Source organism: Podarcis melisellensis, assembly GCF_964234715.1.
Source record: "Podarcis melisellensis genome assembly, chromosome: 14".
NCBI classification, from domain to species: Eukaryota; Metazoa; Chordata; class Lepidosauria; order Squamata; family Lacertidae; genus Podarcis; species Podarcis melisellensis.
This window is the reverse complement of record NC_138546.1, coordinates 40,431,908-40,457,330: the sequence shown is the minus strand read 5'-3', so window position 1 is coordinate 40,457,330 and position 25,423 is coordinate 40,431,908. Positions and strand designations below refer to the sequence as shown.

The 25,423-nt window shown below is 44.6% G+C and overlaps 1 protein-coding gene across 11 annotated transcripts in view; it reads left to right on the top strand.

The window, feature by feature from the left end:
- The window catches only part of SEMA6D (semaphorin 6D), a 418,773-nt gene that overhangs the window by 330,305 nt on the left and 63,045 nt on the right, over positions 1-25,423 (top strand). For 2 of the 11 annotated variants that reach the window (XM_081888454.1, XM_081888453.1), the window contains exon 1: positions 3,624-3,745. The exons of 1 other annotated variant lie outside the window; for it this stretch is intronic. In XM_081888454.1, the coding sequence (XP_081744580.1) occupies positions 3,677-3,745 (69 nt within the window). In that variant the 5' untranslated portion in view covers positions 3,624-3,676. Of the gene's footprint in view, positions 1-514; positions 1,027-1,663; positions 2,407-3,622; positions 3,746-25,423 lie in introns of those variants that run through there. 8 more of the 11 variants (XM_081888449.1, XM_081888448.1, XM_081888456.1 and 5 more) reach the window with 7 other exon arrangements.

The window sequence follows — 25,423 nt, the reverse complement described above, 5'->3', positions numbered from 1 at the left end:
AAGGAAGTTTTTAGAGCCCACCTTGTTTCTCTGATTTCACATTGTGTTTTTTACATGGTGTTTAAATTGTTGTAACCTGTCCTGGAACCTCAGGAGGAGGGCAGGTAACCAACGCATTATTAGCAACAGCATTGTAAGTACCATTGAAGAGGTGTTGCGCGGAGAAAAAGAGAAGGAAGGAAGGGATTGCAGGGAAGATTGGGGACAAAGACAAAGCGAATGATTTGAGAAGGGGGGGGGAAAGAATTGGGTCTTAACTTTCTTAACTTTCCTGGAGGGCTGTGTGCATTCAGAGCCTCTTGGCAGCTATTGTTTGTCCTCAGGATGTCTGAAATAAGGCTTGAATAATAAAAGAGGAGAGGAGAGGAGAGGAGAGGGAGGGGAAAACGAGAGAGAGAAAGACGGCTCCTTCATGACCACTGCGCGAGCTTTGCCAGTGTAACGGAGGTGTTTGGAGTTGTAGCAGCTCCTTGGAAGCGGGGGTGGTGGTGGGGAGGCCACTGAAGGGTCAGAGGGAAAGAGACAGGGAAGGAGGGAGCGATGGAGGGGCGGAGGGAGGGATGGGGGCCTCGCCGCAGCCAGTGAGGGCGAGCTGCCCAAATCTGCTCGCCTTATCCCAGCCTGTTGGGGGTGGGACCCTGAGCTCTCCAGCCGCCTGATGGTTGGGAGGGAAGCGGCGGCGGCAGCTGCCTCCCCCCTCTCGGCTCCTTTTGCCGGAGTGACTGGAGATGGATCGTATTACACCATTTGCCTCGCTCGGGTTTGTTTTGCTGCCGGCGCGTCCCGGCGCTGCTGCTGCTGCCGCCGCGAGTTTTTGCAGGAGGAGGTTTGCGAGGATGAGGACGGCCAGACGCGACGCTCGCAGGGAAGCGCCGAGCTGGAGCTCGACTCTTGATTCGACTCTGATATTTTGATCGCAGATTTTATTATTATTATTTTTACTGCCATTCTTTCTCCACCCTTCGCTCTTGGTATTCCCGCGGCGGCTTCCTTCTCCATCTCCCCTCCGCCAAGTCCGTGGATGAGGTAAGGAGAGCTACGTTTCCACAAACACACACGAGCCGATTGCAAAAGCCATTCCTCCTCCTCCCCCGGTTTGCTTGGCAGAAGCCGAGCTGCGACAGCGCGTCTCAGCATCTCACGGCTGGCTAGTTATTGTCTGAATGGCGTGCACACGCAGGACAGCTGATCGGCTTGCAACGCGCGTCGCGGAGGAGCTTCGCCGGGGGAGGAAAATGGTGTTGGGTGTTTATATCTAGGTCTATGCGTGCACAGGCAATCAGGACGGGAAGAGTCCCGAGACGAAACCGGGTGTTGGTTAAGGCGCAGTCCTGCAACAATACTTTCCCGGGAGTCAGTCGCATTGGAGTCAATGGGGCTTCTGAGCAGAGACGTTTGGATAATCGCGCGCGCCCCCGGCGGGTTATTTTCTTTTTGACTCGTTGCTTGCAGGCGCTGCAGCTTGTGGGGAGGTGAGGGCTGCCGAAAAGCGTCTCGGAGGCGACGACCTGCGTGTTAGATGGTCGTTTGAAAAGTTGCAAGGTCTGCCAGTGTCGGATGCGCTCTTGCGCTTTTCTTTTCTTTTTTTGCCTTCCCCTTTTTTTCTGTGCGTAGGTGGTTTTTTTCTTTCTTTCTTTACGCTTATTTCGTTGTGAGTTACTGTATTCGGTTTGGAGGAATCGGACCGAGAAGATCGCGTTCTCGGCTGCAGGCGAGAAAGCAAACGTGCGGGGTTTAGGGCTGGGAGAGCGAACCAGCCAAGTTTGGATTCGGAGCGGTTCTCTTCGCAAGGGCTGGCTGCGCTTTGGGAAGAAAGCGGAGGGAGGGGTGCTGGGCGACAAGGAGACGGAGAGAGATGCTCTCCTGAAGGGCCAGCCGAGCAGGAGAGAAGGAACAGGAGGAGGATGAAGGAGCCAAGAGCCCTGCGGACAGCTGGGGAGCTTTGGTCGCATGACGGTTTTGCACCAGGGGTAGGGTTGGGAGTGCTTGTTTTTACCCCTCTGGCGGTACAGAGGATTAGAGGAGGAGAAGGGCTGGAAATTGGTCATGGACCGGCAGGGAACGGAGAGCAGCAACTGGCACCAGGTTTTGTGCTGGTGTGTCAGATCTGAGCAGCAGCAGGTAAAAAAACCTCGGAGGTCCGCAGAGCATTGGCTGGCCAGGTTGGTTCGGAATTCCTGAAAACTCAGGCTTGCCATTGCCTGGAGAGCCTAGGAGCACAGGAACCCAGACCTTTGGCCCATCGCACTCAGTACTGTCCACACTGGCTGGTAGCAGCTCTCCAGAGTTTCAGCAAGGGGTCTCTCCAGCCCTACTTGGGGACTGAACCAGGGACCTTCTGCAAATGTTTCACCACTAAGCTGCAACCCTTCCTCTAGGAAGCAGGTCCTCTCCACCCCAGGATGGGTGAGTCACAAGGCTGTGATGCATCTGGCTGTTGGGGTTTTTTTAGGGGCACGGGAGCATTGAGGCTTTGCAAACGCTCAGAAGCTGCTTAGCACTCCCAAGGCTTTAGCGTTGGCATTGCAAATAGGTTCCGGTGGTGCAGACTTGGCAAACCTTGAGAGGGGTGATGTGCCCACCTGTCGGTTTCTGCTCAGCCCAGGGGCATCTTATCCCCCTGGAGGGGCTGGCAATCTGGGCAGAAAAAGGTGCTGACCCACACTGCCACAAGATGGTTGTGTGAGTGTGAGTATTTGGGATATGGGGAAAAGGGGGTGGTTTGAAAAACTCCCATGTAGGCATTGCTTGACAAATTGGTTGCAGGGATCTTCGAGGTCCCTGGATCACCGTCCTCTGTTGCTCTCCTCTTCTGTAGATCTTTGTATCTGGGAACTTTGTCGACTGGAGAGGCAGGGACACACACACATGAATAAATCAAATGAAAAGGTCTGGCCCCATGACACTAGCAACTACCTGGGTCACTTGGGAATGGCTGTATTTGCCTGAGAGCATCACATACACCGACTCCATGAGCATCATTGTAAATGACATTGCCAGGGATGCTGGTGGTACAGCTCTCCTCTCCTCAGTTTTGGAGCTGTGCATAAGTTGCTTGGATTAGTTTGCATGCAGGAAAACACAGGCTTGGACCCCTGTTTCTCTGTATGTATGTGTGTCTCCCTAGTCTCTCCAGCCCACCTGCTAAGCACAAGCCAAACTCTGAATGATTTAGTGGCTAGCCTTGGTGGAAGCAGTCTGCTGCTTCCCGTGCTCCTTAGTAGCCAAGCTCTGGGAGATAGAGGGAGCTCTATTACAAGCTACCCATCAATTATGGATAGAAACAAATAAGGGAGTCAGTTCTGAATTAGCCCCACGTAGTGGCAAGGACTGCCTTTCTTCCTCCCTTCCATCTCCGTCTCCTGTTGAAATGGAAAGAAGTGAAACTTCTCCTTTCATTCCCCCTCCACACCTATTTGCTTTATATATTTCTAGAGCAGCCACATCTGATCCAGCCACCTTAACAGAGTAATTAGAAAAAGCATTCAAGAAGCTTCCCCCCCCCACTCCTTCACTGTCCACCCCCCATTTCGTAATTTGTAAATCTTGCATAGAAATTCTGACTCCACCAGCTCCTCTGAAGTGGAAAATGTTTCATCGTCCTTAAAGGGAGCTCCTTTCTCAGTCTATTTGATTTGGGTGGTTGCAAGACGACTGCAAATAATTCAGAACAAAGATGAATACGTTCGGAACAAAGCACCTGAATGGGTTGTTCCCCCCCAGAAATGCTACCCTGAAACTGGAGGTACTCGCTTGCAAGTGAACAGGCTTTGGTTGGGGGTAGCTTGCAGGCAGAGGATGCTACTGAGTCATTATGCTGCAGTTTGCTGCTTAGTCCCATTAAGAGTGCAGTTCCAGAATAGCACAAGTTTCCTGGTCTCCGAATTGCCTGATACGGTTGATAAAGCTGCATTTGCCATACTATGATTTCTGTTGAACATATATTAATAGTCTTCCTCATCTTATGCACACAAACACACACGCAAACCCATCTCTGTTAGGAGATACACGGGCGAGAGCTATAGCAGGAATAGACTGGGATAGGCGTTTTTATTCATTTTTGCATACATCAGCAGTAATGTGACTGACTGGTCACTGGCTGAATGTGATATATAGATATAGATATAGTATGCAATTAGGACTGTAGTTTCTGTGTACTGTGCAATTAGAACTGCTGGTTTAAAGAGATGCATCCTTTATACCAAGAGCAGCCACTGCAAATGCTCGCTTACCAAAATGACTCACACTGTGAACGGCTATAAACATTGTCTTTAACAGATTTAGAAATGCTTTGCTGACTTGAGATCCGCACTGAAAGTTCTTACCAAGCAATCCTATGCATGTTTACTCAGATGCAAGCCCAGTTGGGCTTACTCCCAGATAAATGTGCATAGGACTGACGCTTTAGTGCTAGAAAAGAAGGCTGTTGTTGATGATAATGTTTTTATTTTAAAAATTACGTTGCTGTTGTGTGGGATTGCTCCCATACCGATGAAATGATTAAAAAAATAATCTTCTGAAAACTCTTTTCTTCGGCAAAGGTCTTTCAGAGAGCATTTGCTATATGGAAGAAAGGTCTCTTCACCAAACTGCTGTAATATTACTTTTGTTGTGAAAGAGGGTTAGCTGTTTTTAAGTTCTGCTAGGGGGAGTTTTGAAAACCTCAGCACCCTGTAGCATTGCATATCTGACTCAGTAAATGAAGCTGTGCGTAGTCATGTATAATGGGGTGAATGACAGGCATATTGTGTTTTGGTTGGCAGATATCTCATAAACATTTACTCTGGCTCAAAAAAAAGCAGAAATTTCCAGATGAGTTCTGTAATCTCCCCCCCCCCCATTTTCTGTCGTAAACCTTAAATGCGTTTTGTAGTATCTAATCGAAAACTCAGCTGCTTTTTTTAAAAAAAAAGCTGATCCATTTGAAATCCATTAACATGTAGAAATTTTAAATTTATGTTCAAAAGGAGAGCCAAAAGTATAAGCCAGAGGCTGTTTAAGCATCTGCTTGATTTCATTGGCATTCTTAGTTACACCAAACACTTCCCCAGCCTTCTCCTCTTAACTCTGCAGTCTGTCACTACCTGTGCTCTTCAGGCCGGGACAACATCATCTTCAAAACCTGCTTTGTGTGATGCAGCCATCTCTGCCAGGAATTCAGCGACAGCCTCAGCCTCTGTTGTGCTAGCCAGCTATCTGAATGCATCGTTTCCCCCCCAAAACACCAGAGCGCTTTATAGTGGTCCATCTGAACATTTTTAGTTCAGTTTAGGCTGCACAAACACCAAATATTTAAAGTACATTCAACCTACGCACCCCCCCCCATAATCCTGGGAACTGTAGTTTACCCTCCACAGGGCTGCAATTTTGGCACCCTTAAACTACAGTTTTCAATATTCTTTTTTTTGGGGGGGGGTCCTTAAAGGTACAGCGTGTACACAGCCTTTGCTCGTTTGTTTGGCAGCTTGATCTCAGCAGTTTGTTACAGCAGCGGGTCCCATGTGCTGCGTTCTTGCATTTTCCTGAAAACAGCCAGTCTGAACACGTCCCATCCATTTGTGCAAAACTGAGTTACTGTATTTGGTTAAAAGGAATACAATGCAGCAAAAGAGCGGTGGAGGGGGGGACGGGCGACACCTCTTCCAGCTTTTAATTTTTTTTAAAAAAAAAATCACTGTTGCCATACCTGTGTTGGTTACACTCAACCCAACCCATGGCTTAGAACATCTGGATTTATTCTGTAATGAATCACAATTTAATACCTTGGTTTCCAAGGTGGGGTGCTTTTAAAAATCGCTTCCATCAGTAGGCAGCCAGCCAGATGCCTGTGGAAAGCTCACAATCTGGATGGGAAGGCCACTGCTCACCTGCATCAATGGTCTCCAACATCTGCTATTCCACAATTTAGCTGATGCTGTCGATGATAGCCATTGATTGACCTCTCCTGCATGAACCTGCCCAATCCTATCTTTTTTTAAAAAGAGCCTGGATAGCTCTGTTGATTAGAGCGTAGTGATGATAATGCCAAGGTTGCAGGTTCATTCCCTGTATGGGACAGCTGCGTATTCCTGCAATTGCAGAGGGTTGGACCATATGATACTCTACGATTCCATGATTCTAAGACAGGGGTCAGCAAACTTTTCAGCAGGGGGCCAGTCCACTGTCCCTCAGACCTTGTGGGGGGCTGGACTATCTATCTATCTATCATCTATCTATCTATCTATCTATCTATCTATCTATCTATCTATCTAATCATCTATCTATCTATCATCTATCTATCTAATGAACCAATTCCTATGCCCCACAAATAACCCATAGATGTATTTTAAATAAAAGGACACATTCTACTCATGTAAAAACACACTGATTCCTGGACCATCCGCAGACCGGATTTAGAAGGCGATTGGGCCGGATCCGGCCCCCAGGCCTTAGTTTGCCTACCAATGTTCTAAGCCAGTCTCTCTCAACCTGTGGGTCCCCAGAAGTTGTTGGACTACAACTCCCATCACCCCTAGCTAGCAAGGCCAGAGCTCAGGGATGATGGGAGTTGTAGTCCAACAACATTTGGGGACCCACAGGTTGAGAACCACTGTATAAGCTATCTGTGGTACTGGCTATAACCACAACCTTGTGGCTGTGAGTTCCATAAGCTGGTTGTGACACATTGTTTCTTTTTGTTTGTACTCCTGTCTCTGTCACCAATAAACTTTGCTGGGTAAGCCCGATTATCCTGGAAGGGAGAAAACAATGTTTCTGTTCTGTTGTAGATTTTACAGAAAAGCCAACATTAAAATGAAAAAAACACCCCTGTTCAATCACTTTCCTTCTCCCTTAGGATTCTTAGATTTAAGACAAGAGCTTTGGGAATTCTCCTTCCATTCCTTCCCGTACTCAGCAAGAGAAGGCTTCCAGCCTATCACTTGTCCATGCCATTTAAAATATGGGAAACATTTACATTGTAGTCTGTCTATTTCTTGCATTCTTTCTTAACTGACATTTTCAGCTTTGTTGGGTTGTAAAGTACTTTTCTTTTTGGCAAGGTAAAGAGAAAACGAGAAGGCGGCTGCATATTTACTTATTAAACATACCTATAATTCTAGTCCAGAAAGTCAACACACATCTCATGGCTGCAGAAATTAATAATTTACCCCAAGAGCAGCTAAGGAGAAAGGGGACAGGAGAATGTTTACTGTGGTGGAGTGTGGTGTTAATTTCAGTCTGAAAAATCCTGAATCTAATTAAAACAGCCCAAATGTTGCTTTCATCAAAACTACTGGGAGGACAGATGATCTCTCTTTATGCCTTCGATAAGCTGCAGCAGTTGCCATTAAAATCCATCTAAGCTGTTTTATTAAGTTGTTACTCTGCTCAGTGAATAGCTGCCAACTTCAGGCTGAAAAGAAAGTATGTTCAGATTTGTTCCCATGTCACATGGAAGAACAGTTCAGTGAAAAATCACATTACTAGCTTTATCAAACTGTTTTTCAATAGGGGGGGGGTGTGAAAGAGAGAGATGTCTGTTTTCTTTTCCTGGTCATGCCTTAAAGCAGCTGTTGGCTCATTTATTGTGAAAAATATATTAAAAGAGAGGAGAAGATGCTTCCGTTCCAAATGTCAGTGTTTATATAACAACAAAGATTAAATCTGAGGGTTCAGTGTGGATTTGTTACAGTAAATTTAAGAACATTAATTGGGAAAGCCAGGGAACATGCACAGTATCTGGTAATTGTTGCACATTAACAAGGAGGATTTGGGAAATGTGCATAAATTTATACACATAATTAATTGCAGTTAACTAAAATTTAAAGCAAAGATAAAATTAAAACAAATTCTATCAGGCATACAGTAGCAATATAGTTGTTGTATGGAGTCGTACGCATCAGTGAATGTGTGCATTATCCAAAAGATGTGTTTCATTTCTCTCACAATGGAGGAAATTGCTATTTGTGCTATTAACAGCACAATTCTATTCAATTCTATTCATGCCTACTCAGAAGTAGGTGCATGTAGGCTTGCCACCCAGTGTAGGCATACTCTCTAGCATATCATGTTAATGTGCACGCATATTGGTTATTCTGCACATTCTCCAGCTATTCACATTCACTGGGGCTAATATTAACTCCACTTAAACTTGCATATATAAATATTTGTGTGTGCATAATAAGATATTGAGGTGTGCTTCTTCCCTTAATTTTTTTCTATGCCCGTCACGCTTTGGTTAACTAAACTAGATTTGCATTTTAACAACCCTGAAGTGAACTTCTGCCATTCTTTTGACTTGGACACTCTGCCTTGCTCATCCATCATCATGTCTCTGGCCACACCAGGCTACTGGCTCTATAACCATTTGAAGAAACCATCCGACTGTGAACAACACAGCTGGCAACAGCCATTTTTTCTTCCACACCACTGGCAGCATTGTCTGGCTATGGTAACTAAAGTTAACATCCAGAACGGGCAGTTTCTTTTGTGCTGGGTAGTTCTAGGCCGGCCTAAATGCAGCTTAGCAGGCACACCTGCCGAGGGGAAGGGGGAAAGAGGAAGATTACACCATCCATTTAAAGTGCCCTTATAACCACTTCAACAGTCGTGGCTTCCCATAAAACATCTGGGGAACTGTAGTTGGTCAGGGGTGCTGGTCTCACAAAGCTACAGTTCTCAGCACCCTTTAAAAAAACTACCATTCCCAGGATTATCCATGACTGGTGAAAGTGGCATGAGAGCGCTTTCAATGGATGGCAAAATGATTACTAGAAAACATAAGGTGCGATGGAACTCTCAGGGAGTAAGCATCAATTCTGCTGGTGATGTGGTGTTTTCTAAATCAAATTATTTTAAGTCAGTTCCCCATACCTATTCAGGATTGAGTTTGGAAGTCGAGGGCCTTATTTTGGAATGTATAAAAGAGGCACAACTTGATTTAGGCTGCTAACCCTGGCCCAAATGATGTCCCCTCAAAGGTAAATGCTGTTGGGTTGTAGTCAACGTTAGTCTTACTTCAAGTAGACCCATTCAAATTAATGAACCCAACTAGCTTAAGTTCGTTCATTCCAATGGGCCTAGCCAGTTGGATAAATCCCATTGAATTTAATGGGACTTACTCCCAGGTAACACCTTTCTCCTTAGACTGCAGTTGGGTGCATGCTTAATCTGGGAATAAGTCCCATTAAATTCATTTGGGCTCACCTCTGAGTAGACATGGATAGGGTTACATTGTTAGGTCCACCATTTTAGACCAGAGGAGAACACCCAACAAGATGCAACATTTCTTTGTGTCTTGCTCCCAGTTCTGGGAATATTGGATTCAGAATAATTTATGATGGAAGGGAATTTTATTACATGTTTTCTTTTGATGTATTTGTATCCCTACTCTCTCAAATGAGCCTGGGGGTGATGTAGCCCTCATTTTCTCCTCAGGACAGCCTTGTGAGTGAGGTCACTGACTCGTATTCAGGTTTATGGCCAAGCAGGGATTTGTCAGGGCTAGGCCTTTGTATGGGGAGCAACCTAAGGCAAACCAAGAAGCAGAATTATAGAATTGTAGAGTTGGAAGGGACCCTGAGGAACATCTGGTCCAACTTCCTGTGATACAGGAATATGCAGCTGTCCCTTATGGGGACTGAACCTGCAATCTTGGCATAATCAGCAACATCCTAACCAACTGAGCTACTGAGGCAGCAGGGCATGTTATTGGTTGGGACCAAAGAACAAGTCGAGGGCAAATCAGGGGCAGGCCTGAGGTGCAAGCCAAGATGCAACAGGAAGCAGAACTGAAGACTAATTGAGGAGGCAGGATCAGGCACAACAGGAAGGCTTATTTGCTTCTTCCTGTCCAGGAAAACCCAGTAGTTGGATGGGGTCAGGAAAGTTCTTCACCGGGAAAGCTGCAATAATAAATAATAATAATTTTTTTATTTATATCCCACCCTCCCCAGCCGAAGCCGGGCTCAGAGCGGCTAACAACAGTAAAGTAATACAGCATTCTAAAATCAATTCATTTTAAAATCAGTTCAAATCAAATTAATGGCAGCCATTGGGCTAGAGTTCTGTGAGGATTACCAAGGAGGGGGTCAGGCTGTGCCTTGGCCAAAGGCTTGGTGGAACAGCTCTGTCTTGCAGGCCCTGCGGAAAGATGTCAAATCCCGCAGGGCCCTAGTCTTTTGTGACAAAGCTTTCCACCAAATCGGGGCCATGGCCGAAAAAGCCCTGGCTCTGGTTGAGGCCAGCCTAACCTCCCTGTGGCCCGGGACCGCCAAGGTGTTTTTGTTTGAAGACTGTAAGGTCCTCCGTGGAGCATACCAGGAGAGGTGGTCCCGTAGGTACGAGGGTCCTAGGCCGTATAGGGCTTTAAAGGTTAAAACCAACACCTTAAACCTGATCCTGTACTCCACCGGGAGCCAATGCAGCTGGTATAGCACTGGGTGTTCAGCTGCGGTTCAGTATTTCACCACACAGGGCAGCCACATAAAAATCTAGCAATCCCTGATATCATCTCTCCCTGCTGTCAGATATTCTGTTCTGATTTGGATGTAACAGAGTCAATACGCTGAACTTCCAGCAGGAGAGCCAGCTTAGCCCTGCAACTGTGGGTTCCCAGCGCCGTGGTGCCATGCAATGTGCATGGCCTTGGCACCGAAATTTGTGGGTGCCCGGCCCCTTTGTGGGGAATTTTGTGGGTGCTCAGTCACCCAGGGCCCCAAGGAGTTGGCACCTGTGACTTCCAGTAGGCAGATCGCTATTGCTTACCAGTATGGTGTGGAGGTTGATCCAGTGCAAACTCGCCAGCAAAGCCAATCTGTTGCTTTTGCACCACATCAACCTCCCTGCCACTTTACCCCTAACCCTTCCAGTAACCGGCAGTGATCCACCTGCTAGGAAGCTAGCATAGCATCCCTGCCCCATTCCAGTGAGGCACTCTGGGGATGTATGTAGCACCAAGCCATAGTTTAGCAGTGTCCGGTCCCTGCTCCCCTCTCCTTTGGTAAGGCCACGAAGAGCTGATAAGTATCAGCATCCACTTTAAACTAACCACAAAAAAGAATTAGCTTCAGTTCCAGTTTATCCTCTCTAAAAAGATATTTGTTCCAGTTCAAGACCCTGTCCTGCCCTCTAAAGGGAACTAATTTTATTCCAGTTCAGTTTGCTTCCCAATTCATTAATGTGGTCCTCAGCAATTTTTTCACCTCTTTGAATTTTTCAAGCTGCTCTGCTATACTTCAGAAGATTAAGAATCTTCTGCTTATTTCCTGCTTGGCAGGGGGTTGGACTCGATGGCCCTTGTGGTCTCTTCCAACTCTATGATTCTATGAAGGAGGCACCAAAACACACCCACGGTGTAATGTGAGCAATTGTTTTATTTATCCCCCCCAATATTACAATATTTAAGCTTAAGCATCAGTTTTATTTATTCCCTCCCCCATTTTACATTATTTAAGCTTAAGCATCAGAATTACTTGTCAGGTTGGTAAAAAATTGTAAATGCAATGGCCACAATCAGACACAGAATTAATCATGATGAAGCCTCTCGATTTATAAATTATTGAATTGAGTTAAAAATCAGCCAAACTTCCATTGAAAAAGGAACTTAATTCATGTTCAGTTCATTCAGAAATTATAGAAAATTATACTTTCAGGTGTAATCCAGAGATGTTTGAACCAGTGAATTAATTTCTCTGAGTTAGTTGGAAGTGAACTGATCTGAACGCTTCCACAGTCTGCTTTGGCTTCTCCTTTTAACAACACAAGTTGTAAAGCACTTTAGGAAAATTACTACTTGGAGTTAAGGTGTATGTTGGACGAAACCAAATTAAGCCTGAGAACATTGGTTTTACTGTTTCTGGATTTAGGACGTTGAGTGTCCTATATGAAAAAAGTAAAAAAGTTAATTACTGCATTTAGTTTTTCAATATACCATTCACAAGCCTGGTCCATTGTAAAATTGGGTCTAAACTAGTTTAGGCCCATTGAATTAAGCCATAAACTTCACCAACCAAATAACTGGTATACTGCAATAGATGTAGAAGCCCCAATTTCAAACAACCCCTACTCAGCCGTGAAGTGGCTCCTTCATGTTACCCAAAATTTATTTTGCACTGACAGTATCCCAAGTGCTCTACAAAATCTGGAAACCTCCCTGTTCAGAGGGCTCAAAACCTTTGTTAGACAAAGGGAACAAGGCAAGAAGTTTGGGGAAATGAAAGTAAACAGGTCAGGAAATAAATCTTTAAAATGAATCGATCCGTTTACAACCAAGCCGTGAGGTCTTAACTGGTTTATTTAACTGAATTGGAAATGAACAAACTGCTGCCACTGGGTCGCAATTCTAAGAGCTGCTTCATGAGTTTCCACCGAATGTCCAGGTCAAGAATTAATGTAGGTCCTACAGAACCTCAGATGATTGCATCCCCCCAACAAACACCACCTGTATAAGCTCAGAGAAGCTGTGATGTGTTGCAGTTCCTGTGTAGCCAATTCACTGTATTGCATATGCATTTATTTTGGGAAGGAAGGTAGTTGGGTTGCAGAGCAGATGCACTGCATTCAGAAAAGTCCCAGTTCCTGTTCCAATCTCTGACACTCCGAGTGTTGTTGCTTCACCCTCCAGATGTTGCTAGACTCCAACTCCCCTTGCCAACCTGGCTATCGGTCAAGGATGCTGAGAGCTGAAATCCAGGAACATCTGGAGGACCACAAGTGCCCCATCTCTGCTCTAAAGGGTCTTGTTGGCAGGTGAGGACCCTGCAGAGCTACTGCCAGTACTGAATTAGAGAGATTTACCGACCTCCTAAGAGGCACCTGCTTTGGCTCTAAGTTAGGGATGAGAAAACCTTTGATTCTCCAGATGATGTTAGACTACAACTTCCACTACCCCTGACCACTGGCCACGCTGGCTGGAAGTGATGGGAGCTATATATCTGACAATATCTGAAACGTCAGAGGTTCCTTACCTCTGGTCCTAGTCTAATTCCTTGAGTTAGGAACAAGGGAAGCTGCTAGGGCTGGGCGATATATCAATATATTGTCCAGAACCGGTCTCAAGTCCATATTGCGATAATCGTTCATCATTTGTGACCTGGCAATATATTGTGAATCATGGTGTGTGTGTGTGTGTACGTGTGTGCGCCACACAAAAACCGCAATGTGGGAAAAGTAAGTAACAAAGTACCGTATTTTTTGCTCTATAAGACTCACTTTTTCCCTCCTAAAAAGTAAGGGGAAATGTGTGTGCTTCTTATGGAGCGAATGCAGGCTGTGCAGCTATCCCAGAAGCCAGAAAAGCAAAAGGGATTGCTGCTTTCACTGTGCAGCGATCCCTCTTGCTGTTCTGGCTTCTGAGTTTCAGATTTTTTTTTTCTTGTTTTCCTCCTCCAAAAATTAGGTGCGCCTTGTGGTCCGGTGCGTCTTATAGAGCAAAAAATACGGTAATTTTTTAATCTATACCCCGCCCTCCCTGGCCAAGACCGGACTCAGGGCGGCTAACATCAAATATCAAATACATTATAACACAATCAAACAATTGATTAAAATACAGCTTAAAAATGAGAATCAGGATAAAATTAAATGACTGCCCACGAATTACAACCATAGTCTTGCAGGCCCTGCGGAAGGATGTCAAGTCCCGCAGGGCCCTGGTCTCCTGCGATAGAGAGTTCCACCAGGCTGGGGCCAAAGCTGAAAAGGCCTTGGCCCTGGTTGAGGCCAGTTTAACCTCCTTGAGGCCCGGGACCTCCAGCCAGTCAATGCCTCTACATTGCTCCATCCTTATTTCAGACATTGTTATATATTAGCATATTGTGATGTTTAGCTGGTGATTTATCACAATGCTGAAAACCAGGGGAAGGCACTGAGGTCCAGCTTCCAGGGCCTTCTGGCGGTTCCCTCACTGCGAGAAGCCAAGATACAGGGAACCAGGCAGAGGGCCTTCCCAGTAGTGGCGCCCGCCCTGTGGAACGCCCTCCCACCAGATGTCAAAGAGAACAACAACTACCAGACTGTTAGAAGACATCTGAAGGCAGCCCTGTTTAGGGAAGCTTTTAATGTTTGATGCATTACTGTATTTTAATATTTTGTTGGAAGCCGCCCAGAATGGCTGGGGAAGCCCAGCCAGATGGGCGGGGTATAAAAAATAAATTATTATTATTATATTATTGCAATTGTGGTTTTTAGTGTTAAATAGGCGTTATTAACATGAGACACCAGAGGGAGCTTCAGAGCAGCTAGCCAACGTCAACGGGAAAATGCATTGAACGTTGTATAATTGTATGTTGAATAACGTTTAACCGGTCAATGTAGATCCAGCCTAGATATCGCCCAGCCCTAGAAGCCGCCTTATATCAAGTCAGAGCCTTATATCAAGTCAAGTCAGTCCATCTAGTTCAGTATTAAGTATCCTTGACCAGCTGTGTCTCTCTAAGACAGGGTCTTTTCCAGCTCTACCCAGAGACACCTGAGATTGAACCTGAAACCTTTTGCATGCAAAGCATAGACTCAACCACTGAGTTATGGCTGTAGTATGTGAATAGTCCCCTCCATTCCTGCAGTCAACTTGTTGAGAGGCTGGACAACTTAAAAATAAAACAAAAAATAAATATGTATTTCTTTTTTTAAAATCAAAATAATTCATTATATTGTTCTTGTCATGTTGCCATGGGAACGAAGGATTATTATCCATAAGAACAATGCAAAAATCCAAATTAATGACACTGGAAATGACCCAAACGAGCAGGTGACATTTGGATTGTGCCTAAATGTTTACAGATTAAATTGGCCCCTCGGAAGCTTTGATTAATACATTTAACACGGCACAATTACCCTCGGACTTTTTGACCTTGGCAATATTAATGCATCATATTTGCCTGCAAAAAACCCGCCTCGGTCAATGGCTAGTTGCTGAAGGATGAGCTCTTCCCTCTCTCCCGCTGTTTGCATTATTTTTATTATTATCAATCAGATCCACAGTCCAGTTAAGCAGTAGGTACTTAGAATTAAGCCGGCTCAAAGGCCGTGGAATTAAATCAGCTTTAATGCAAATAATGGACCACGCTGCAGTAGGCTGCCTTTTCTCTCTCCATTTATTTTTCTTTTTTTAAAAACCGTCGAAGTCATGCCACTCATTTCTTTTCTTCGAAAGGAATAATTTTGTCAGCTGGTCCTGCTGCGTTTCCCCAAGCAATAATGTCCTGGAACAGATTCCAGGTCCTCTTTCTGGTAAGCCTGCCTCCCGAGCTGTCAAGCAAATGGTCCTTAACACATTTGCCAAAAGGACCTCTGCACATGGGCGATAGCAGGCACTCCTTTCTGTCACCTTGGCACTTGAAAGATCCGCGGCAGACCCTTTCCACCCTATCCCTGAGGCGAAACTTGCAAACTCCAGCTCTCCTCTCTTCTCAGTAAAGTGGAACCAATGAGCAACATGAAGAATGCAGACTTAACAGCTGCAATATTGCTCACACTATGCAGGTCAGCGTTTTCCAAAGTTGGGTCTCCAGCTGGTTTTTTTGGACTACAACTCCCATAATCCCTAATCACTGTTCTTGCTAGCTAGGATGATGGGAGTTGTAGTCCAAAAACAGATGGAGTCCCAACTTTGGGAAACAGTGCTCTATTCCAACAACCCAATGTGGCCGTTAGGGCATGTCCACAAATTCCCAACTTTTAGGGAATGTCACTAATGTATGAACTACAGTACAGTGGTACCTTGGGTTAAGTACTTAATTCGTTCCGGAGGTCTGTTCTTAACCTGAAACTATTCTTAACCTGAAGCACCACTTTAGCTAATGGGGCCTCCTGCTGCCGCCGCGCTGCCGGAGCACGATTTCTGTTCTCATCCTGAAGCAAAGTTCTTAACCCTATTTCTGAGTTAGTGGAGTCTGTAACCTGAAGTGTATGTAACCCGAGGTACCACTGTACACTCATACCTCTTGTTACGTTCGGTTCAGATTTCGTCTTTTCAGGTTGCATCCCGCGGCGACCCGGAAGTACCAGAAAGGGTTACTTCCGGGTTTCGCGCTTGTGTATGCGCAGATGCTCAAAATGACATCATGCACACGCGCAGAAGCGGCGAATCACAACCCACGCATGCACAGATGCAGGTTGCATTCCTTTCAGGTTGCGAACGGGGCTCTGGAATGGATCGCATTCACAACCAGAGATACCACTGTATCTACCACGGGGCAGAGAACACACCAGCCTCATTTATGCCATGACCTGGCCTGGATAAATAGTTGCGCTTGGGGATACAGATGGAGCAGTCAGAAGCATTATTGCTTCTGCATACCAGCTGCTGAAAGTTGCAGGAGGGACAAGTGCTCTTGTGCTTAGGCCCTTCTTGTAATTTTACTCCAGGCACCTGGTTGGCCACTGTGAGGATGAGATACTGGAATGGATGAGCCATCAACCTGATCCAGCAGACCCATCTGTGGCCAAGCAGCCTACTTCAGAGATGCTGGTCCTCTGTTGGATGACTGTCTAGTTGAAAGATGCCCTAAGAAGGGAAACAAGAGGTGCCTTGGAAGTTGCCCATCAACAGTTTAACTCCTGGACACAGGACTAGGCAGGTACACCAGTCACCTGGCCAACAGACTTCCCACTATGGTGAGATGTCTTGCATTTCTGTGTGAAGTCTAGTAATTAATTCTCAAGTTTGCATTCATGCATAGAAGTTAGCACGTGCAAATTTTATGTCTTGCCCCTTTGTTGTCGTCTTTTGTGATGCATTTCCTCTTTTGTGCGGTAGGGTCATGCGTAAGTGACCGCTCACCCATTTTGAGCCAAACTGTCTCATGTAGAGCTTGGGTTGGCAGTGGGGTTCCCAAGAGTTTTAAACCTCAAGATTGTTCCTGAATTCATTGGGATGAAGCCAAATTTTTGAACGGGTGGGTTCTGAATATCACGAGGAGGCCTTCTGCCTTGAATGGGCTGTTGCGGTGCTTCCGAATTCCTCCCTCGACAACTAAGGGTTGTGAGCTTGTTGTATAATCACCTTCCCTTCTGCACCCGCTAAACTCTTAACATTAAGGCTTGAAAGTCAAGGTCTTCATGGTTCTCTAGCAAGAATAGCCATTTATTATTTTATCAGCAGTTTTTCTGTTGCAAGAAGCGCTCAGTGTGGTTTCAAAAATGTTGAGTAAAATTATTAGAGCAACAACAAATGCTTGTTGTATATATATATTGGCATTAGCATTAGTGCAATCATCTTAGTACAATTGTATTAGTACCATCGTCTGCATTTTTACTCAGAAGTAAAACCCTACTCCATTCAAGGGGGCATATGATTGGTGCTGAAATGTCCATAACTATGAGTTAAACAGCGTCAATGTTTGAAGGAGGTGAGAGGTCCACGCACTCATCGCTCATCTGGACTTTAGCAAAAGTATGCAGGTCAGCTGTTCCCAACCTGGTGGCCTCCAGATGTTTCACATTACTGCTCGCAACATCCCAGACCAGGCACCCCCAACCTTCAGCCCTCCAGATGTTTTGGATTCCCATCATCCCTGACCACTGGTCCTGTTAGCTAGGGACCATCGGAGTTGTAGGCCTAAACATCTGGAAGGCCGCAGTTTGGGGATGCCTGTCCCAGACCATTGGTTATACTGGCTGGGAACTGATGGGATTTGGAGTCCAACCCTTGCTTTATGACCTTAAGGCAAGGGAAGGGTTTAGAGATTGCAGTGAAACCAGAGATGTAGTTGGGGAACAAGAGAAGGTTTAAGAGCAGTGGATCATTAGGAGGTGAGGGAAAATGCTAGACTCTGAAAAATTGCACATCTTAAAAGAGAATCCTATAATGAAGACAGGTAATAGTGTTAGGGACCCAATAAAATACCCTCCTTCCCCTCCGTTCGTTAAGAGTTAAAGCTGGGTTAAAAATTAAGGCAAGAATATAATTTACTGTACCTGCCTTCACATTTATAACAGCACTGAAATAATAACAGCTTGGACACACAGAGACCCAAGAGAGAACAGGCTTGGCATTGTTCTTAAGTGGCACATTCACTCCCTAGGACTGGATAATCAGCCAGCCAGCAGAGGCTCGCTTTCCACTGCTGGTTGACTGCCAGCTTTGGCACGGGACGCAGAGGTAGCTGGCCTCTGTTATTTTTCCACCTGAAGAAAGAGATCTGTGGGAGGAGGAGGTGTGTGTGTGTGTGAAAACAGTGGAAAAATCTGTCAAGGGAAAAAAAGAGCCCAGTTTCAGGTGATCCATAAAAGGAACAATAAAAAATCTTCTGCCTCTCAGACTCTAATGGTTTTCTTCAGGTTGCAGAGAGATCAGCTGCTGGGCGGTAATTTCTTGGCTCCGATATGTGTGCATATCAGAAATGAAAAATGAGACATTTCTTAATTCTTTGTTAATGGCGGGCTGGTGCACACATGCAGCAGAACGAGCTGTTCCCGTTTCATAGGGGTTTTTTTTTAATTGCTTTTGTGTTTGTTTGTTTAAAAAATCAGCTCCTTGCAAGTAGAAAATGAGCGTGCAGGTCACAGACTAGGCAGACCTTTCTCCTTGATGTACATACTAGATTATTATTTCTTTAAGGGTGTTTGGTGGGGAGGGTAAACAAGAATAACGTAGCAATTAGAAGTGTCCAACTGAAGCCAGAAGTGCTACAGTCCTTTACACCACCTCATTTTGCTACACAGAATCAAAGGGACTCCATGGAGCATCTACTCTAACCCCCAGCAATGCAGGAATATTCAGCTGTCCCATACAGGGATCGAACCTGCAACCTTGGCATCATCAGCACCACACTCTAACCAACTGAGCTATCCAGGCTCTGCATGTGTAGAACATGGCTTAATAATAGGAGGTGACTTGCAGATATTTTAGCCACATGACTTTTGATAATTTTGGACAAGGCTGATCAAATTACACATTTTGCAGCTTAATTATATTTCCAGCAGGGGTCAAGCTGAAAGGTTTTGATGCTTGTTTTTCTTCTTCTTCTTCTTCTTTTAAATATGGAGATTTCAAAGATGTGTCGCTGAAAAGTGTTTCATTTTCCCCATCAAGAAGCACAAAATCTTGCAGCCGTGGCCATGAACGACCCGATTGCATCACCTCTTAGTTTATGGATTATTTTTTTTTTCAGTAACAGACGAAGCAGAGCTTATTACTAACGTGTCTTTTACGAGTTCCTTTTACAGTGGTTGAGCAAACCATTCTAAGCCAGCTTTGTCTGCTTCCATTGTCAAGTCTAGACCTTTTAAAGCCTGTGCTGCTTTTTAAAAAGTTTTTGTTTGTTTTTTTTGCATTGCATCAGAGTGAATGAGAACTTACCCAGGATGCAGACCAGATCAGAGAATAAGAAGAAACCTTTCTTGGGCCCTACCTGTCCTGTACAAGGTTGCTACCTATGCATTGCTGCTGTTCAGGTGCTAACTACTGATAGACACCTTGAGGCCTCTCACCTCCCTTGTTACAATTATTCAGCTTTAAAGCAGATTTACACTGGGTGCTCTGCAAACAGATGTCTTCAACAGAACAAGTGTAGGGAACCTTTTTCAGCCAGAGGGCCACAGGCAAGCTGCTGGAGGCCACATGCCATTGAACATGGGGCCACAGGCAAAAGTGGGTGAGGCAACAACTATGCATTTTAGTTGTTAGCCTATGCACAGTAGGCTAGTATCTAAATACACCCCACCAACCTCTAGCCAGGCAAGAATTCAGTTCAGTTCACTTTTAATTGGTATACTATCTTTCCATATTACCATACACAAGGCGGTTCACAAGCTGAAGAACCCCCCCCAAAAAAAACACAGCACATATCACACAATTCAGAACAATCTGACCCAATAAAAAGTTGTAATATAAACAAAACATTAAAACATACAACTTATATCAGATAAAGCAATATTCAATAAGCCATTAGAATTTAATGGTAAACAGTAAAATTAAATGTCATCAAATAATAATGAAGCAGTTTACACTTAACAATTGCAATAAATAATAATATAATAAACAAACAATCAAACTACAGTGGTACCTCAGGTTACATACGCTTCAGGTTACAGACTCCGCTAACCCAGAAATAGTACCTCGGCTTAAGAACTTTGCTTCAGGAAGAGAACAGAAATCGTGCTCTGGCAGCGTGGCGGCAGCAGGAGGCCCCATTAGCTAAAGTGGTGCTTCAGGTTAAGAACAGTTTCAGGTTAAGTACAGACCTCCGGAACGAATTAAGTACTTAACCTGAGGTACCACTGTATGAACAATAAAAATAACAGCAAGTCTGGATGCATAATTACATACAAGACCATGTAAAAGGATCAAAATTGAGAAACAAAGACTCACAACTTTATAAAACTGTTTTCTGAACGCCTCTTCTCTCTTCCCAACTGCTTCTGCTATTCTTTTTTTAAAAAAGATTTTTATTAAAGTTTCAGAGATTTATATAAAAACAAAACAAAACAAAAATAAAAGCAGACAAAAATAACAAAAAACAAGTATAATTTCAATCCCTTATTTTCTTGTAACTTACTTCCCCGACTTCCTCATACCTCCCCTTTCTGTATTCCAATTTCTGATTTATTAATTCAGCAAATCCTTTCTCTTGTTTTTCATTTAATTTTTAACCTTTCTTTTCCTTTTACTTATCCATTATAGCTGGAAACCACGTAATTTCTAAACCAACGTCATTCTAACATTCATTAATTTTGCAATGTTTCTTAAGATAGTCCTTAAATTTCTTCCAATCTTCTTCCGCTGTCTCTCTCCCCTGCTCTTGGATTCTGCCAGTCATTTCTGCCAGTCCCATATAGTCTTTCACCTTCTGCTTCTGCTATTCTTAAAGGCATGGCCAGGGAAAGACTGCTGGGTCTGGAGGGGGGGGGCAAAGCAGGTGGGAAAAGTCATTGCCTGGTGGCCAGCACAAAGTCACAGTTCTTCACACATTGCAGCCAGGCAAAAACTCTGAAGGGAGGGTGTTGTCTGCATGGAGCTTCCGGCTTGAAGAGCCACATTTGGTCCACAGGCTCAAGGCTCCCCACCCCTAAAATAGAGGACTATCCTCCTCTGTAAAGTAGGGCACATCGCCGCCCCTCTGTACATAGAAAACTGGCATGTTAGCGAGTTGGTTTCAGCCTAATTAACACACCGTTTTCTACAACCAGCCAGAAGCAATCCAGGAAAAACCTTTACCATTTGATCCTACTGGTGGTGCAAAATGACCTTGAAGGTTGCAAGCAAGGAGGAAGGGTTTATTCCTAGCATTTCCCCTCATTAAAATAATAAGACTGTTGCATCATGGGACATGTTCCTATGATGCTGTAGTGCTTTTATGATGTAACTGGAGAGACAGAAACAGGGAACCAGAGACCAGGGGGAAATGACTTGCGGAGGGGAAGACCTTGGGATTAAATCCAAAGCAAAATAATGGAAAAGTTAATAGGATGCAGATATCATAATGACCTTATAACCTCAGACAACAGGGCTTGTGAATTCATCCGGGATGGAAAGAAAGCAGGCCAACAACATTCTGTTTGTCATACCCACGAGAGGTTTAACAGTCAATCACTCTTTACAGGGAACTCAGGGAATTGTAGCTCTCAGCTAACAAGTCTCCGCACTCTTTGAACTAAAGTTCCCAGGATTCTTTCAGGAAAAGCCATGATTGGTTAAAATGGTATAATAATGCTTTAAATGTATGGTGTGGATGCATTGTAGCAGTCCCACCTTTGCAGGAATATTATTATTATTATTAATAATAACAACAGAGTGCAGCAAATATTTCCCGCTGTAGCAATTGTGTTGGCAAGCCGTTCAGACCAGTACAAAATGCGTTTGCAAATGCACAGTCCCAAAGTTAAAGAAAAAAACAAAAACCACACAGTAGCAAATGTAATAATGTGATCCAAATGCCCGGCGCTCGGCTAGAAAGAAATGTTCTCCTGCCATTATGTGAAAATTTAGCGTGACTGGAACAGCGTCTGCATTTGATTAGGCAATTTTTTAAAAAAAGAAAATGTAAGAGTCTTTACATTTGAGGGCTATGCTGCAAAACAATTGCTCAGTCTGTGTTGTAAAATTGGTTTTGCCTTTCCCTGACTTCCATGTTTTTATTGCACTTTGTCTCAGAAGAGAAATATGAGATGTCCACATGGCAGATTAATGCCTTTTGATGTAAAACAGTAAATAAGAGTGACGGTGCAAACAAATGCTTCTAAAGTTTTAATCTTCTTTGAGCAAGGAGAGACCGTGAAACGCTCGCAGCAGAAGCTGTTTTCCAGCACGAAAGAAGCATTTACAGATCCGTTATTGTAGCACATTAGCTAATTGTTTCACAATTAAAAGCAATACAGTGTGCTAAATTTGAATCTGGTACCCTGACCCCACGAGACCAGCTTATGCCACAATGTTGTTGATTCAGATATGCTTCTGGTCACATCCATACCATACAGTTAAAACACTATTGAACCACTTTAAATGGACGTGGCTTCCCTCAAAGAACCCTGCAAACTGAAGTTTGCTAAAGGTGCTGAGAGTTCTTAGGAGATCACTATTCTCCTCAGAGAGCTTCAGTATCCAGAGTAGTTTTAACAGCCAATCCTTCTTCCCAGGAAAGTCTCTCCATTGGATTTCACGCTGATCCGAGCGTTGTGATTCTGTTCTCAGTAGTTTAAACATATCAAAACACATATCTACATATTGATAGAGATTAATATGGAAACTATATGGGACGCGGGTGGCGCTGTGGGTTAAACCACAGAGCCTAGGGCTTGCCAATCAGAAGGTCGGCGGTTCGAATCCCCACGGCGGGGTGAGCTCCCATTGCTCGGTCCCTGCTCCTGCCAACCTAGCAGTTCGAAAGCACAAAGTGCAAGTAGATAAATAGGTACCGCTCCAGCGGGAAGGTAAGTGGCGTTTCCATGCGCTGCTCTGGTTTGCCAGAAGCGGCTTAGTCATGCTGGTCAACATGACCCAGAAGCTGTACACCGGCTCCCTCAGCCAATAAAGTGAGATGAGTGCCGCAACCCCAGAGTCGGTCACGACTGGACCTAATGGTCAGGGTTCCCTTTACCTTTAAGATGGAAACTAGATGGAATTGTTAGCAAAATCATGTAATGGAAGAATGGTCCTTGGCCAGGATGGAAGTGCTTCCTCCTTGCTCCCAGAAGATTTGATCCCCACAACAACCCTGCGAGGTGGCTTCTCAACTCCTATGAGCTCCAGCCAGCATGACTAATGGTCACAGTCCGACAACGTCCTGAGGGCCACAGGTTATACATTCCTGGGCTAAGAGATAAAACAGACTTGCCCAGTATCACCCCATGAGATTTATGGCTCAGAGTTCTTCCAGGTTTTTGTTTCCATACTGGCTCTCGGGATTAAATGGAGTTAATGTTATAGCGGCTGAGAGCATGTGTATTCTGCACCAATCAATATATCGTGGGAGAGGGTGCTTTCTCAACCAGAGAACCAAAATAACTCATCACAGCTATTGTCAGTTAAATTTGAGAAGGTGGTTGGTTCCCATTTAGCAACCAGCCAGATTTTACTGGAAGTCAGAGTGCAATGGTGAAAATATTCCTCATCCCCATCATCTGATTTACAGAGGAATGCTGGGCATTCCACTTTTTCATTGTCACATTGAATGGCTACTGGCAGAGTGTAGCCATATTCACTCTAAACTGGGAGTAAGCTGCATAATATTATTATAATATAACAACAACAACAACAACAACAACAATAATAATAATTTATTTATACCCCGCCCATCTGGGCGGCTTCCAACATAATATTAAAATATAATAGTCTATTAACATTAAAAGCTTCTCTAAACAGGGCTGCCTTCAGATGTCTTCTAAAAGTCTAGTACAGTGGTACCTCGGGTTACATATGCTTCAGGTAACATACGCTTCAGGTTACAGACTCCGCTAACCCAGAAATATTACCGTGGGTTAAGAACTTTGCTTCAGGATGAGATCAGAAATCGTGCGGTGGTGGCGCGGCAGCAGCGGGAGGCCCCATTAGCTAAAGTGGTGCTTCAGGTTAAGAACAGTTTCAGGTTAAGAACGGACCTCTGGAACGAATTAAGTATGTAACCAGAGGTACCACTGTAGTTGTTTTTCTCTTTGACATCTGGTGGGAGGGCGTTCCACAAGGCGGGTGCCACTACTGAGAAGGCCCTCTGCCTGGTTCCCTGTAACTTGCCTTCTTGCAGGGAGGGAACCGCCAGAAGGCCCTCTGAGCTGGACCTCAGTGTCCAGGCAGAATGATAGGGGTGGAGAGGCTCCTTCAGGTATATTGGACCAAGGCTGTTTAGGGCTTTAAAGGTGAGCACCAACACTTAAAATAATGGGATCCTAGAGCTGAAAAAAGCCCCAAAGTTCCTAGGGTGGAGGACCTCAGGACCTCATCTGGTCCACAGGACTCTCCTTAGACCCTATTCCTCTCCCCAGGCCTCACTAGCGCAGACTGGCTAGCATGTATCGTTGCAGCGTGATATTGCTGCTTCCTGGCCTGGATGGAGAGGGCTGTGTTTAAAAACTGGCACACAGATAATTTTTGCATTTGTTGCTCCACCCATTTATGTCGCTCTCTCCTGACACTTAACATGTGGCCCCTGGAAGATTGCCCCAAAAGGAATGTGGCCCTTAGACTGGAAATGGTTCCACACCCTGGCGATGCAAGAAGCCCACTACTGCGGTATCCTTGATAGTAGGGCTGGGCAGTATTTCAATATATTGCCTGAAACCGATTTGAAGTTCAGAGCGTGATAACGGTTTCAGAATTTCTGAGCAGGTAATACATTGCGCCCTCCAGTGCCAGGAGTGTTCTGCAAGCCAGTGTGGCAAGCGGGCTTGCTCAGCTGTGGGGCTGGGTAATATATCTCAGCTGCTTCTTCCTTCTCCCTAATAATAATAATAATAATAATAATAATAATAATAATAATAATAATTTTGTTATTTATGCCCTGCCCATCTGGCTGGGTTCCCCCAGCCACTCTGGGCAGCTTACAGAACATAAAAATGGTAAAACATTAAACTTTAAAAATTTCCCAATACATGGTTCTCCTCAGGTGTCTTGTAGAAGTCAGATGGTTGTTTATTTCCTTGATATCTGATGGGAGGGCGTTCCACGGCATGGGCATCACTTCAAGAAGACCCTCTGCCTGGTTCCCTACCTTATTTCATCCTTAAGGAGGGAGAAGGAAATAAGGTGGAGAGGAGGAAGCAGCCAAGATACATTTCAGACATTGTGATATGTCAGTGTATTTCGATATTTAGCTGGTGATATATCACGATGTTGAAAACCAGATACCACCCAGCCCTACTTGATAGATGTGTACCCACCCTTTGCTTAATCATGAATACCTTCTGAGGCAGCCTCTCAAACAACTTGTACCATCAATAAGTTTTCTCTAACGTCTGCACATATGGGACTGCACTGTTATTCTCCGTACGTTTGTCCGATCCATTTTATAGT